Source organism: Gracilinanus agilis, chromosome 3 (assembly GCF_016433145.1).
Source record: "Gracilinanus agilis isolate LMUSP501 chromosome 3, AgileGrace, whole genome shotgun sequence".
NCBI lineage: Eukaryota > Metazoa > Chordata > Mammalia > Didelphimorphia > Didelphidae > Gracilinanus > Gracilinanus agilis.
This window is the reverse complement of record NC_058132.1, coordinates 6,835,303-6,848,273: the sequence shown is the minus strand read 5'-3', so window position 1 is coordinate 6,848,273 and position 12,971 is coordinate 6,835,303. Positions and strand designations below refer to the sequence as shown.

Genomic DNA, 12,971 nt, shown 5'->3' with positions numbered 1-12,971 from the left:
TCCCTTACACTTATTATAATTTGCATTTCTCTAAATAATAGTGATTACCATCCTCCCGAGGAAAACACATACACCTTGAGCAGAGTCATTAGGTTTCTATGCACTATAAATCCACTAAAATGAAGTAAGGGATGATCTCTGGCTGAAAGCCTTCCTACAGGGAATCCATCTGGAACTAGTCTGTTCAGAAGACATTTTCTTATACTGAACAAGCTCTGAATTCTCCATTTCACAGACTTTCTTCATTCATGACACTAATAAAATTTGTATCCAAAAGGAATTCTAGGTTGAGAATAAGACATGATTATTCCTGAAGGCCTTACCACATTGATCATATTCCCAAAGTTTCTCTCTAGTGCAGATCCTCTTATGTTAAACAATCTAAAAGTGTCAACTATAAGCTCAGCCTCTCTACTATTGAGGTTTCCCTCCAGTGAAGATTTTGGGACATGAAGTAACTGTGAAGTTTCATGTGAAAGTCAATCCGAATTTATTACATCCATAGTTTCCCTCCAGTGTGGATACTCTGATATTTAGCAAGATAAATGATCTATTTACATTCATGAGGTTTCCAAACTATTTACATTCATGAGGTTTCTCTCCAATGTGGATTCTCTGATGAGCTGTGAGAGCCCCTCTCTGTAAAAGCCTTTCCACAGTGTTTAGAGTCATAAGATTTCTCTCCAATGTGGACTCTCTGATGTCTAGCAAGAGAGCCCCTCTCTGTAAAAGCCTTTCCACAGTGTTTACATTCATAAGGTTTCTCTCCAGTGTGGATTCTCTGATGTCTAGCAAGAGAGCCCTTCTCTATAAAAGCCTTTCCACATTGTTTACATTGATAAGGTTTCTCTCCAGTGTGGATTCTCTGATGTGCAGCAAGATTGCCCCTCGATGTAAAAGCTTTTCCACAGTGTTTACATTCATAAGGTTTCTCTCCAGTGTGGATTCTCTGATGTGCAACAAGTTGGCTCCTTACTGTAAAAGCCTTTCCACAGTGTTTACATTCATAAGGTTTCTCTCCAGTGTGGATTCTTTGATGTGCAGCAATACTGCTCTTCTGTGTGAAAGCCTTTCCACAGTGTTTACAGTCATAAGGTTTCTCTCCGGTATGGATTCTCTGATGTGTAGCAAGAGAGCCCCTTGATGTAAAAGTCTTTCCACAGTGTTTACAGTCATAAGGTTTCTCTCCAGTATGTCTTCTCTGATGTGCAGCAAGATGGCCACTCCAAGTGAAAGCCTTTCCACATTGTTTACATTCATAAGGTTTCTCTCCAGTGTGGATTCTCTGATGTGTAGCAAGATAGCCACTGCAAGTGAAAGCCTTTCCACATTGTTTACATTCATAAGGTTTCTCCCCAGTGTGGATTCTCTGATGTGTAGCAAGAGAGTTCCTTTCTATAAAAGTCCTTCCACATTGTTTACATTCAAAAGGTTTCTCTCTAATGTGGATTCTCTGATGTATAGCAAGATGGCCACTTCGAGTGAAAGCCTTTCCACATTGTTTACATTCATAAGGTTTCTCTCCAGTGTGGATTCTCTGATGTGTAGCAAGATAGCCACTGCAAGTGAAAGCCTTTCCACATTGTTTACATTCATAAGGTTTCTCCCCAGTGTGGATTCTCTGATGTGTAGCAAGAGAGTTCCTTTCTATAAAAGTCCTTCCCCATTGTTTACATTCAAAAGGTTTCTCTCTAATGTGGATTCTCTGATGTATAGCAAGATGGCCACTTCGAGTGAAAGCCTTTCCACATTGTTTACATTCATAAGGTTTCTCTCCAGTGTGGATTCTCTGATGTGCAGTAAGATGGTCCCTTCGAGTGAAAGTCTTTCCACAATGTTTACATTCATAAGGTCTGTCTCCAGTGTGGATTCGCTGATGTGTGGCAAGATGGCTTCTTATTGTAAAAACCTTTCCACATTGTTTACATTCATAAGGCTTCTCTCCAGTGTGGATTCTCTGATGTGCAGCAAGATCACTCTTCAGAGTGAAATCTTTTCCACAGTGTTTACATTCATAAGTTTTCTCTCCACAATGGATTATTTGATGTGAACCAAGCTCAGAGTTCTGACTGAAAGGTCTCCCATCTTTATTATTCACAAAACCTATCTCTATATGTTTAGTTTTGGAGTGTCTAATGAGGTCTAAATTAGAGCCAAAGGCCATTCCCCCAAGGTTACCTGGATACATGAGAATTTCAGGAGTTTTCTCTGGTGACTGAACAAGTCCTATTTCTCCAAGAAAGCCTTTGCTGTATTTACCAACCTGACAACAGTCATTTCCTGGAGTCAATTTGGTATATTGATTTAGGATTAAATACTGACTGAATTTCTCTGCAGTTTCATCAAATTCACAGTCACTCTTTGGATTTTTATTTCCCTTGATATTAGAGTCCCTTATTTCTCTCAAAATAAAGTCAGAGAAACCCTCATTCATGCATCTTTGGAGGCCAGATCCTTCCACAAAAAGGCTCAGCTTGGTAGGCATCTCCTTCACTTCAAAATTAGTCTCTGTCTCTGGAAAAAAAATAAGCACTGAAGGAAGGAAGATACATACAACCACATACATGTAAGTTCTTTCCTCTGATGGCAGAAAGTAAACTGATTTTTAGCCTATGTCCCCAAGCAAAAAGGAGTTTTCAAACTTAAACAAACAGAATCAGTCTCTGGATACACCATTTGGTCACAATTGCAAGATGGATGATTTTAGAAAGATTTTCATACAATAACAGTGGAAACTCACAACGGACCAGTGACATAGGCAGACCCAAGATTCTTATCATACTTCATAACTCATGTCATGAGTAAACAATGGAGGAGTGACCTAAACAATTTCCTTGCAGCCAGACTACAACTCAAACCCTGTGCCACAGTATTAGTATTAATTAATTAGTATTAATTTCTCCATTGCCCTTTCTATCTTTACTTTTAAAATTACTTGATGATTATTCTTATAATTTTATCAACTTCAGGTAACCTTTCAGATATTTTGTTCTCATCATTTTGGAGGTACTATCACATGATCATTCTTGGTAAATTTTACATGCTAAACAGAGAAACAACTTCATTCTTTTAAATTCTCATGCAGTAATTTTCAAAGTGGAATATAGGTTTTCTTCTTTTCTTTATAGCTGCAAAGATATTATGTCATTTAGTGCAGATATACTTAATATTCATGTTATTTCAAGATCTACCATATATCATGTCTCATGCTGTATACTGAGTATATCGTCCATCTCTCAGGAAATGAACAGCAAGATTCAGTATTGGTCTGCCAGTTTCCAAGTCTAGCATTCTCTTTACTACAACAGACAAAAGTAGATTGGGATAATAGCCTTTATCCACCTGTTTTCTCTCTACTCACCTGGACAGGAGCTTCTTGGGCCTTTTTGCTCTAGAAGCCATGGTGCTTCTCCTTGCTGAAAATAGGAGATAAAATCTTCTCTGGGAACTGGAAGTCCTGGACATAAAAAAGAAGAAAGGGATCACGAGAGAAAAGTAAATATGACAGAAACCATCCTGTAGGCCTTGCTTGCTTACTCCATTTCCATTAAGAGATTCTATGAGGTGTTGATGGCTTCTTCAATTTCTTTTTCTGAGGTGGGCTTGTTTAAGCATTCTATTTTCTCTTTTTTTTTTGTAAATATTGTAATGCAGGGTTGTAGCAATAGCTTTTTGTTTTTGCAAATTCAACTATAGCAGCCCTGGCAGTTAGAGTTTTTAGAATGTTGACAAAAAATAGTTGGAGCTTGAGGCTATAAATAGTGCTGAAGTTCCAAATGAGGGGCTTTTGCCTGTTGGGTTGGGTTTTTAGCTTTGCCTTGGCCTGTGCCTTTGTCTTCGGGGCATTTGGACTTAGCCTGATTTCTCTGGACCTATCCCTGATCTCTCCATTACATCCCTGCTATTTCCCCTGAATTTCCCCATTGGGCCCTGGGAGGAATGATGGTTTTGGTGGTTGGACATCGTGGGTTTAGTTTCTATAGGCAAGTAGGACAACCTAAATCAAGCCACCACTTATATATAAATACTTTACTTCAGGGCGGTGAGCCTTCCTGACTGGGAGAGCTGGTCTCTCTCAGTCTGACCCCTATCTACTGTGTCCCTTCCGCAAGCACCAGCTTTCTCCCTAGCAGTAGCTACAAACCCTGAAACCCTCTTTCCCTTGGTTCACCTCTAACATTAAAACATCCCCTTTGTTACCTACACAAAGCCTCTGGTGAATCATTGTATTGAATATTAAGGCAAAGGCTAAAGAGGGAAGAAATTACTTTCTTTATTTCTTGAGGGAAACCTAGGAATCCATCTTGGGCAGGAAGTACCCAGCCGAGACATCCTGCAGACATCAATTTCACTGGCAGGGAGGAGCCTTTGACTCCTTCCTCAAAGGGACCTTAGAAATTAACAAGAGAAAACCCTTTAGCCAGATCTAAACATTTCTGACTGGCCCAATTCCTCTTGTATCATAGAGATACCTTCCCTGCCTAAAGGATTCAGTCTATTTCCTCCCAGTACCCTCTGTCTCTAGCCTCTGTGATTAGCCTGTATGAACAGCCCTCCTGTATACTCCCATCCATTCCCTTACCATCCTATACTACCCATTCATCCCTACACTCAGCTATCCCCTTCATTCCTCCTTATACCACCTTATCCCTCCTGACTACCAAGACTGCCTACTTTGTCTTTTTTTTTTAAACCCTTACCTTCCGTCTTGGAGTCAATACTGTGTATTGGCTCCAAGGCAGAAGAGTGGTAAGGGTAGGCAATGGGGGTTAAGTGACTTGGCCAGGGTCACACGGCTGGGAAGTGTCTGAGGTCATATTTGAACCTAGGACCTCCCGTCTCTAGGCCTGGCTCTCAATCCACTGAGCTACCCAGCTGCCCCCTGCCGACTTCTTTATAACAATATTCATCCATTTCGCCTAAATTGTCAGACTTATTGTAATATAATAGCTCCTAATGCTTTAATTTCTTCTTCATTGTCAGTGAATTTGCCCTTTTCAACTTTGGTACTGGTAATTTCATTCTCTTCTTTCCTTTTTTAAATGAAATTAACCAATGCTTTATTTATTTTGTTGGGTTTTTTTTTCCTTCAGGAAACCAAATCCCAGTCTTATTTATTAGTTTAATAGTTCTCTTATTTTTAATTTTACTAATTTCTCAGTTGGCTTTTTTGATTTCCAATTTTGACTGTTCTTGAAGATTATTAGTTTGTTCTTTTTGTAGTTATTTTAGTTGCATACCCAATTCATTTATCTTCTTTTTCTCTATTTAATTGATATAAACATTCAGCGATATAAAATTTCCCCCAAGTACTGATTTGGCTATTTGCCATAACTTTTGAAATGTTGTCTCTAAATTGTCATTAGAACATGAATGATGTATTATGGAAAAATATTCTAAATTAATTAACTAATACATTTAAAAATAAAATAAAAATAAAATCATTGTTTCCATGACTTAAGTTTCCTCTTTTGAAGAATAAGATTGCTTCCAATAAATTTTTAATTTTTCTTTCTATTAACACTCATTGATTATACTTTTTATTGCATTATGATATGAACAGGTCTCATTTATTATTTCTGCTTTTTTTGCATTTGGTTGTGCACTTTTTATGACCTGATTTTTCTTTTGTTCTATGTGCTACTGAAAAGAAGGTATATTCCTTTTTCACTCCATTTAATTTTCTCTAGATATCTAAATATAATTTTTCTAAAATTTCACTCCCTTTCTTTACTCCATTTTAGTTTATTTTTTGATTACATTTATCTAGTTGTAATAGGGGAAGGTTGAAGTCCCCAATCAGTATAGTTTTCTTGTCAATTTCCTCCCTACTTTCCCATTGTTTCTACTTTTAAAATCTGGAGGTTACACTACTTGGTGCATAAACGTTATATACCAATAGAGCTTCAATAGCTAGACTGCCTTTTATTATGATGTAATTACCATCCTTATTTCTGTTAATAGGATCTATTTCCGGTTAGCTTTGTCTGAGATCATAATTGCAATTCCTGCTTTTCTTATTTTAGCTGAAGCCCAATAGATTTGGCACTTTCCCCTTACCTTTACTCTCTATATGTCTACTTGAGTATGTCAAATGTGTTTCTTGTAAACAACATATCATAAGATTCAAGTTTTTAATCCACAGTTATCTGCTTCCATTTTATGGCTATATTCATCCCAATTACAATCACAGTTATGTTAACTATCTCTGTATTCTCCTTCATCTTGTTTTCCTCTTTAAATCTTGCACTTTCTCCTTTCATTGTCACCGCACACGTTTCCCTTTTAATCATTACCCCATTTCCCCTCCTTTAAATTATTCCACTTCCCACCACTATTTTTCTTATTCTCCTTCTCCTACTCCTATTACAGCTCCCTTATATTATTTCCCAACGTCCATCATCTTTCTTATTCTCCTTCTATTCCTCTATTATGTAACATAAGATTCTATACCCCAATAAATCTAGCTGGTGTTCCCTCTCTGAACAGATTCCAATGTAAGTTTTACTGATTGCCTTTCACTACACTCATCCTCCCCTTCCACTGGCATAATTTTTCTTCTTGTTCCTCTTTTTTTGATATAATCTACACCATTTTACCTCTTTCTTCTTTTTTTCTCTCAGTATTATCCTCCTTTTCACTCCTTGAACTCTTTTTTGGCATATCTTCCTAAAAAATTTAGTACCACACCCTCTGTCTGTGTATATTACACTTCTAACTACTGTGATAAGGATAACAATTTTAAGAATTCCATCTTTGCACTAGGCATATAAATAATTTGGCCTTATGGAGTTCTGTAAATTCTCTCTATCTTATTTATCTTCTCATCCTTCTCTTGAATTTTGTAGTGAGACATGAACTTTTCTGTTTTGGACATCCCCTATCTTAATAAACAACCACTTCTCCCCTGAAGGAATATAGCCAATCTTGATGGATAGTGATTCAGGGTTGTAAACCCAGCTTCCTTATCTTCCAGGATATCATATTCTAAGCATTCTGATCCCTTAATGTAGAAACTGTCAGATATTGTGTAATCAACACTGAGGCTACATGATACCTGAATTTTTTCTTTCTCCCTAAGTGCAATCTTTTCTCCTGGGCTTGGGAGATCTTAAATTTTGCTAAAACATTCCTGGGAGTTGTCACTTCAGCTTTTTTTTAGGAGTTAAATTGTGAATAATTTCAATTTCTCTTTTAACTATGAATCAAGAATATCAAGGCAGTTTATTTGACAATTTCTTCTAATAGGACTTCTACTCTTTTTTTTTGTTGTCCAATAATTTTTAGATTGTCTTTCCAGGATCTATTCTCCAGATCAGTTATTTTTTTTGGTGATATTTTTTATATTTCCTTCTATTTTTAAATTCCTTGATTTGACTGTATTGTTTCCTAATGTCTCATGAAGTCATTGGTTTCAACTTGCCAATTTCTAATTGTTAATGAATGATTTTCTTCAATGTCCTCCTGATCTTCCTTTTCCATTTGGTCCATTTTACCTTTCCTCAAATTCATTTCTACATTGGAATTTTTACTGCCTTTTTCCAGTTAGCCAACTCTGCTTTTTACAGAACTGTTTTCTTCATCAGATTTTTGTGCTTCCTTTGTCATTTGGCCAAATTTACTTTTTTACCTATTTTCTTTTTGCTTTACATTCATGTCCTTTCTTCATTTTTCTTCCACTTCTCTCATTTGATTTTTTAATTCCTTTTTGAACTCTTCTAGCAACTGAGAAAATTCCCATTATTATTTCAAGTTTTGCATGTGGCTGCTTTAGTATCCTTATCCCCACCTGAGTCTGTGCCTTATTCTTCTTTGTCTCCTTAGACATTTTATATGCTTAGATGTTTCTTTTGCTGTTTGCTCATTTTCCCAGGCCTTCTTTTCCCCCTACTTTGACTTCTATCTTAAAGTTGGGCTCTGTTTCCAGGGAGAGGAGGCATTCTCTTAAACTTCAGTTTTTCATTGCTGTCTCCTTCAGCTGTAGTTCTGGTTTTCTGCAAGTTTCATTTCTTCCAAGGTGGTATCATGGCCTATGGGCTGGGTGCTCAGAAAGCTGCTGATTAAGTCTCCTCAGGACTGATAATTCCTTACATGGCTCAGTGAACTGGGAGCTATTTTGCGCTGAGGCTAGGGGCTTCACCACAGGACTGAAGTGGACAAGTGACTTTGGGGCCTTGTGCCAGCTCTTTGTATTTCAAGGATGGGCTTCAGATGCTCTAATGTAGGATAAAGCAAGGGTCCCAGAGTCTAGAAGTTGGCATGTGCCCAGGTTCAGAACCTGTACCGTAGATGGGGGATTGATTATCTGCACTCTGCAGAGTGTAGTTTTACTTCCAATTCTTCCTTATCCCCTAAAATAAAGAATTTCTGCCCAATGTTCAAGTTGTTCTCCTTAGGAGAGCTACCTCACTCTTACCATATTTATTCTGTGATTCTAGTCATCTAGAGGTACTATTTTAAAGTTAGTTTGAGATTCTCAGGGCATTTCAAGCTTTTGCTTCTGCTATGCCATCATTTTAGATCCTCCTCCCCCATTCATAGTTCTTACCAAAATATCCTTGTTAAAGACTACACCCATCTGAAAGGGAAAGGGGCTGCCTCGGCAGAGCTCTTCAATGCCCATCCCAAGGAAAAGCTGCTTGGGTATTAACAGAGAATTTGCACATACATTTCAGGTCTAATTAGAGGTTGGACTAAATGACAAATAAGATTTAGCTTTAGAAATGTAAATCTGGTTTAAGTGTTCACCTTAAGCTATCTAAAACAGAAGGGAAACAATTTCAGGATCAAGAAAGGAATATCCCAGCTTTCCATCATATACTTCAAAGTATCTTTTTATAAAAAGCAGGAAGGAGGAGAACCCTGGGCAGTGACAAGCACTTTTGCTTTTTTAAGCATCCACAAAGGCTCAAAATCCTTTACATTTGGCTTGGAATGAAGACAATCCCTAAATAGGAAATTCAGAGTTACCAGAGGAAATGCATCTTACCCAGAGAGTATAGATTCTGCACATTCTCCAGCATAACCTCCAAGAACAGCTCTTTCTGAGAATGGTCCAACAAGCACCACTCCTCCTGGGTGAAGTCCACAGTCACATCCTTAAAGGTTAACCCCTAAACAAGCAAAAGTCATGAGATTTAAAGCAGAATCTTCAGAATTAATCTAGTAGAATCCTCATAGAATGACTGGAGGAAAATGAGGGACACAAGGGATTCATGCCAAACTCCTAACCTTGGAGGGTGTCAAGAGTCAACACTACTGTGTAATTTGAATCTTTTACTCTAAAAACTACAATTCACCAGCACCCTACTCACTTCCTGTTTGCGTGCTGATGTAGACAGCATATAAATTGGGTGGAGTGCGTCTCTCCCTTTCTTTCCTTCCTGTGGAGACTTTGGTTAAGGTGGGATTTTTGAGCAGGTAGAAAAACTTAAGTCACGTAGTTCTATTTTAGTCAGATAAAAAACTTTATAAAATATAATTCTTGAAGTATTGGACATCGTTATGGTAGACAATACAGAGACAGAAATAAATTAATTTTAAAAGTTGGTTTGCAGAGCCTAGTATAAATGCATGCTAGGAACCCTAAGAGAGGATTCTAGAATGTGGGAAGGAGAGATTTTGAAGGTGCAACTACCAATTGTGCTTGTCCTATCCTGGAGCTGAGAGAGGAAAGAGCTGATCTCTACTGATCCCATTTCACCAAGTTTGACAGTGAGAGAAGGGAAACCTTTTGACTTCTTTAGGAGTACCTGTTCTCACAAGAAGAAATTTATTTCTGAAGAAGATCCTACATACTCTCAACCCTGACAAAGAATATCGTTGTCCAGAGTCAGTTGTTAGTATGAGGGAGGAAGTTTCAGCCTCAGGCAAGGCCAAGCTGTGTTGAACTCATACATCTAGAGTTCATCCCTTTCCATCTTGAACTCTGGCACATCTTGAAAACTCAACAAGGATTTATAGTGTCAGGTATAATAGAGAAGGCTTGGAATATTAGCCTGAATCAGGGAGGTCTTGGGCAGCATGAAGAACAAGAAGTGTTCATCTTTAAATGAACTTAGAGGGAAGTAAGGATCTTGGTGATTAGGACATCCTCAATCCTATATCCTCCCTCCCTACCGTTTGTTTAACCAGCAAATTGGTTAGTTTCTACATCAAGAACTGTTTGAAACACTTAGTTGCAGCTGGCCCAATGTTGTAAGGTCTCAACTGCCTTATTGCACTAAGGGGAAACTGAGGTAGCTTTTGGTGGGTTACAACATCCACATACCTCAGTGTACCCTTATATTTCAACATTAATTTAAATCCTAGAGTCCAGTCATTCACTGCTGAATGGAATATTGACAAAGGCATTTAGTGTTTGAAGTGAGAATCATGTTGTAAAGAATAAAATATGGAGAAGTGTTTTACTCTGAAATGCTTTTCCCTATGTAATCTGGGAGGTGAAGTGCTCTCTGAGAGAGGTGGGAGATTCTTCCCAGGAGAAAGTGAGGTGATTTGTATTAAGATAAGAATGGATTCTGGGTTTTGTTCAATAAATTAAACTCTGAAAAGCTGCCTTAGGCTTGCCTTGGAATTTGCAAAGTAGTGGGGGTGGCTCAGGGTTCTGTGGAATGTTGAAGTGGGTTTTGTTGAACTGACTGTCATTCCTGAGTGCACTTCTCTTGCTGGAGCTTCAAGAAAGAGGCCATTAACCTCTGGAGCCCTTGGTATTTCCTGTGTCAATTCAGGAATACTAGGATCAGAATTCGGTGACTGGCTGTGGTGAGAGAGCTATTAGCAACTGAAAAAAAAAACCCAGAAGATCTTTCTTTTCTCTGGGCTCTGTGGGAAACACAGAGTCAAAGCTGAGCTTTGGCTAGGACTCAGTCAAAATTGTTCTTGTTGGCCCTTATAGGATAGATTATTTAGATAAGAAATTGGGGTTTGAGTCAGTTTTAAGGAGAGAGTATAGCCTGGGTCTCCCCAGGACAGAAGAAATGCTTTGCAGCATCAGAGGTGGGTGGTATTAGATAGAATTTCCTTTAGTGATAGAAATCCTTTTTATATCCTTATACCCTTTACCAAATCTTATAGTATTAATAAAATAGTTGTTATTTTTATATATATTAGCCTCTATAGTATTTTCCTTGTGTAAGGCCTAGAGGTAAAAGGTCATAGCTACCAGACTAGCCAGCTAGGGTTTTACCTCACTACAACAACTGTGCAAATAGAATTAGCTCCAGCCCATTAATAGTCAAAACTCTACTCAACCCAGGTGTGCTAATGATGTCACTCCCACCTCCCTTAGTGGGGAGGGGAGACGAGTTACCCACACGTGACAATAAGTAACAAATCAAGAATAAGGGACTGCCCTTTGGGCAGTCCAAATCAATGTAGAAACTGCCATTTGTCCATTTGAATTAGAGGTGGACCACAGGAAGTGAGGAAAGACACGATCTCTTTAAGTAAGTTAGTGAACTTCCTGTGGGGGCAGTTGCCGTCTGGAACTGGAAGAAGAAGCATCTCCTGAGACCACAGACAGCTTACACTCTGTATTGTCACGTGGGTAAGTTAGGCTGGCTTCCTTGGCCTAGCTGGGCCAATTCTAAACTCTGCCTATCTGGCTGTTGGGCCTTGTGGCGTACAGCTTCATTTATTTAGCCTTCTAACCTCCCTTTTCTCTTTATCCCTACTTTTACCTACCTGATTGTAAATAAATTCTTCAACCCGATGCTGACTTGGGTCTGATTTAATTACAGAATCAACCTAATTGTTGATTCCTGGCGGCCACATATTTTTAATATATACCTATAATACCTAAATTTTAATCCTTACAATTTGGCCGACCACTTAGGTCTCGAACTTCCTCAATCTTTCTGAATTTTCTTGAATTCTTCTTTATACCTATCCTTAAGTCAGCCTTCTCACAGCACGCCGTGGAGCTTCAGTTGATATAAAGCTGCTAGATTGGTGAGATCAAAAAAACCTGGGGACCCTGAAAATTTAGCGAGGTTGTCTCTTTGTCTTAAGGAAAGAAATAAGCCTATTAGGAGGCCTTGGCCACACCTGGGAAGGCCTGCTCAGTTCTCCTAGCCAGGCCAGGAGCACACCTGAATAAGATTTAAAAGCAGCCAAATAGAAGCAGGAGGCACTAGACTTATTTAGTAGAATTAGGGAGAGTAAATTTTTTAGGCTACAAATAGGCTTAAACTCTGTTCTATTTCAAACTGTATTTTTAGTTTTAAAATCTTTAGAAAAAGCAAAAGCCTGGTGGGGCCAGCTAGAATTTAAATTTTTTTCCCCCACAGTAGAAGGCACATAACTTTAAAGAAAAGAAATTCTTCAGACTTTTACAATCCAATAGAGCCTCCCAGAACCAAAATTAGCTTTTGAAAGACACTCCCAACTTTTTGCCTCAGGCAAAAAGCCCTGCCTACCCTCAAAGAGCTTTATCTCTAGTACTCAGCCTCAGGCTATAGCCTTTGTCCTCAGCCAGGCAGGAGCGAAAGGAAGTCTTGACCCAAACAATCCAACTAGCCCAACCCTTAGTAAGAGGAAGACCTTACCCACTAGTGATATCTACTGACTAGAGTAAGAATGTGGTGGTTTCAAACCATTACTGATGAAATAAATATTAGATTTCAGACTTTAAAACGCTGGATCCAGTCCATATTAACGGCTGGTATGATGTTTTTTTTTGGAAGAGTAACACCAGAAAATACCCTTCAAGGGCTGTTTGATGCACTGTATGTAGGTGTGATAGTAAGTGTGATAATACTCATAGTAGGCGGAATAGCTTATCTTTACTTCTCTCAAAAGAAACTGCCAGAGAAGCTGGATGACACTAACTCAGAGAAATTTAGTAAGATAGAGAAGGAAATAGAAAATATAACAGAGAAGCTGGATGACACTAACTCAGAGAGAATTAGTAAGATAGAGAAGGAAATGGGAAATATGAAAGAGGGCCAAGAGCAACTGCTGGCTTATAT

At 38.4% G+C, this 12,971-nt stretch overlaps 1 protein-coding gene and 1 long non-coding RNA gene across 2 annotated transcripts; both read right to left on the bottom strand.

The window, feature by feature from the left end:
• Positions 1-363: 363 nt before the first annotated feature.
• Positions 364-2,277, bottom strand: LOC123240688 (zinc finger protein 383-like). The gene is made up of 3 exons (XM_044668408.1): positions 2,264-2,277; positions 1,459-1,559; positions 364-1,374 (listed from the first exon to the last, which is right to left on the bottom strand). Exons 1-3 carry the CDS (start codon positions 2,275-2,277, stop codon positions 587-589), a joined length of 903 nt encoding a protein of 300 aa, XP_044524343.1. The 3' UTR covers positions 364-586.
• A 92-nt stretch (positions 2,278-2,369) lies between these two features.
• On the bottom strand, positions 2,370-9,099 carry LOC123239802. The gene is made up of 3 exons (XR_006505744.1): positions 8,990-9,099; positions 3,362-3,457; positions 2,370-2,514 (listed from the first exon to the last, which is right to left on the bottom strand). It is a non-coding gene; the product is annotated as an uncharacterized LOC123239802 (long non-coding RNA).
• Between the last annotated feature and the right edge of the window lie 3,872 nt (positions 9,100-12,971).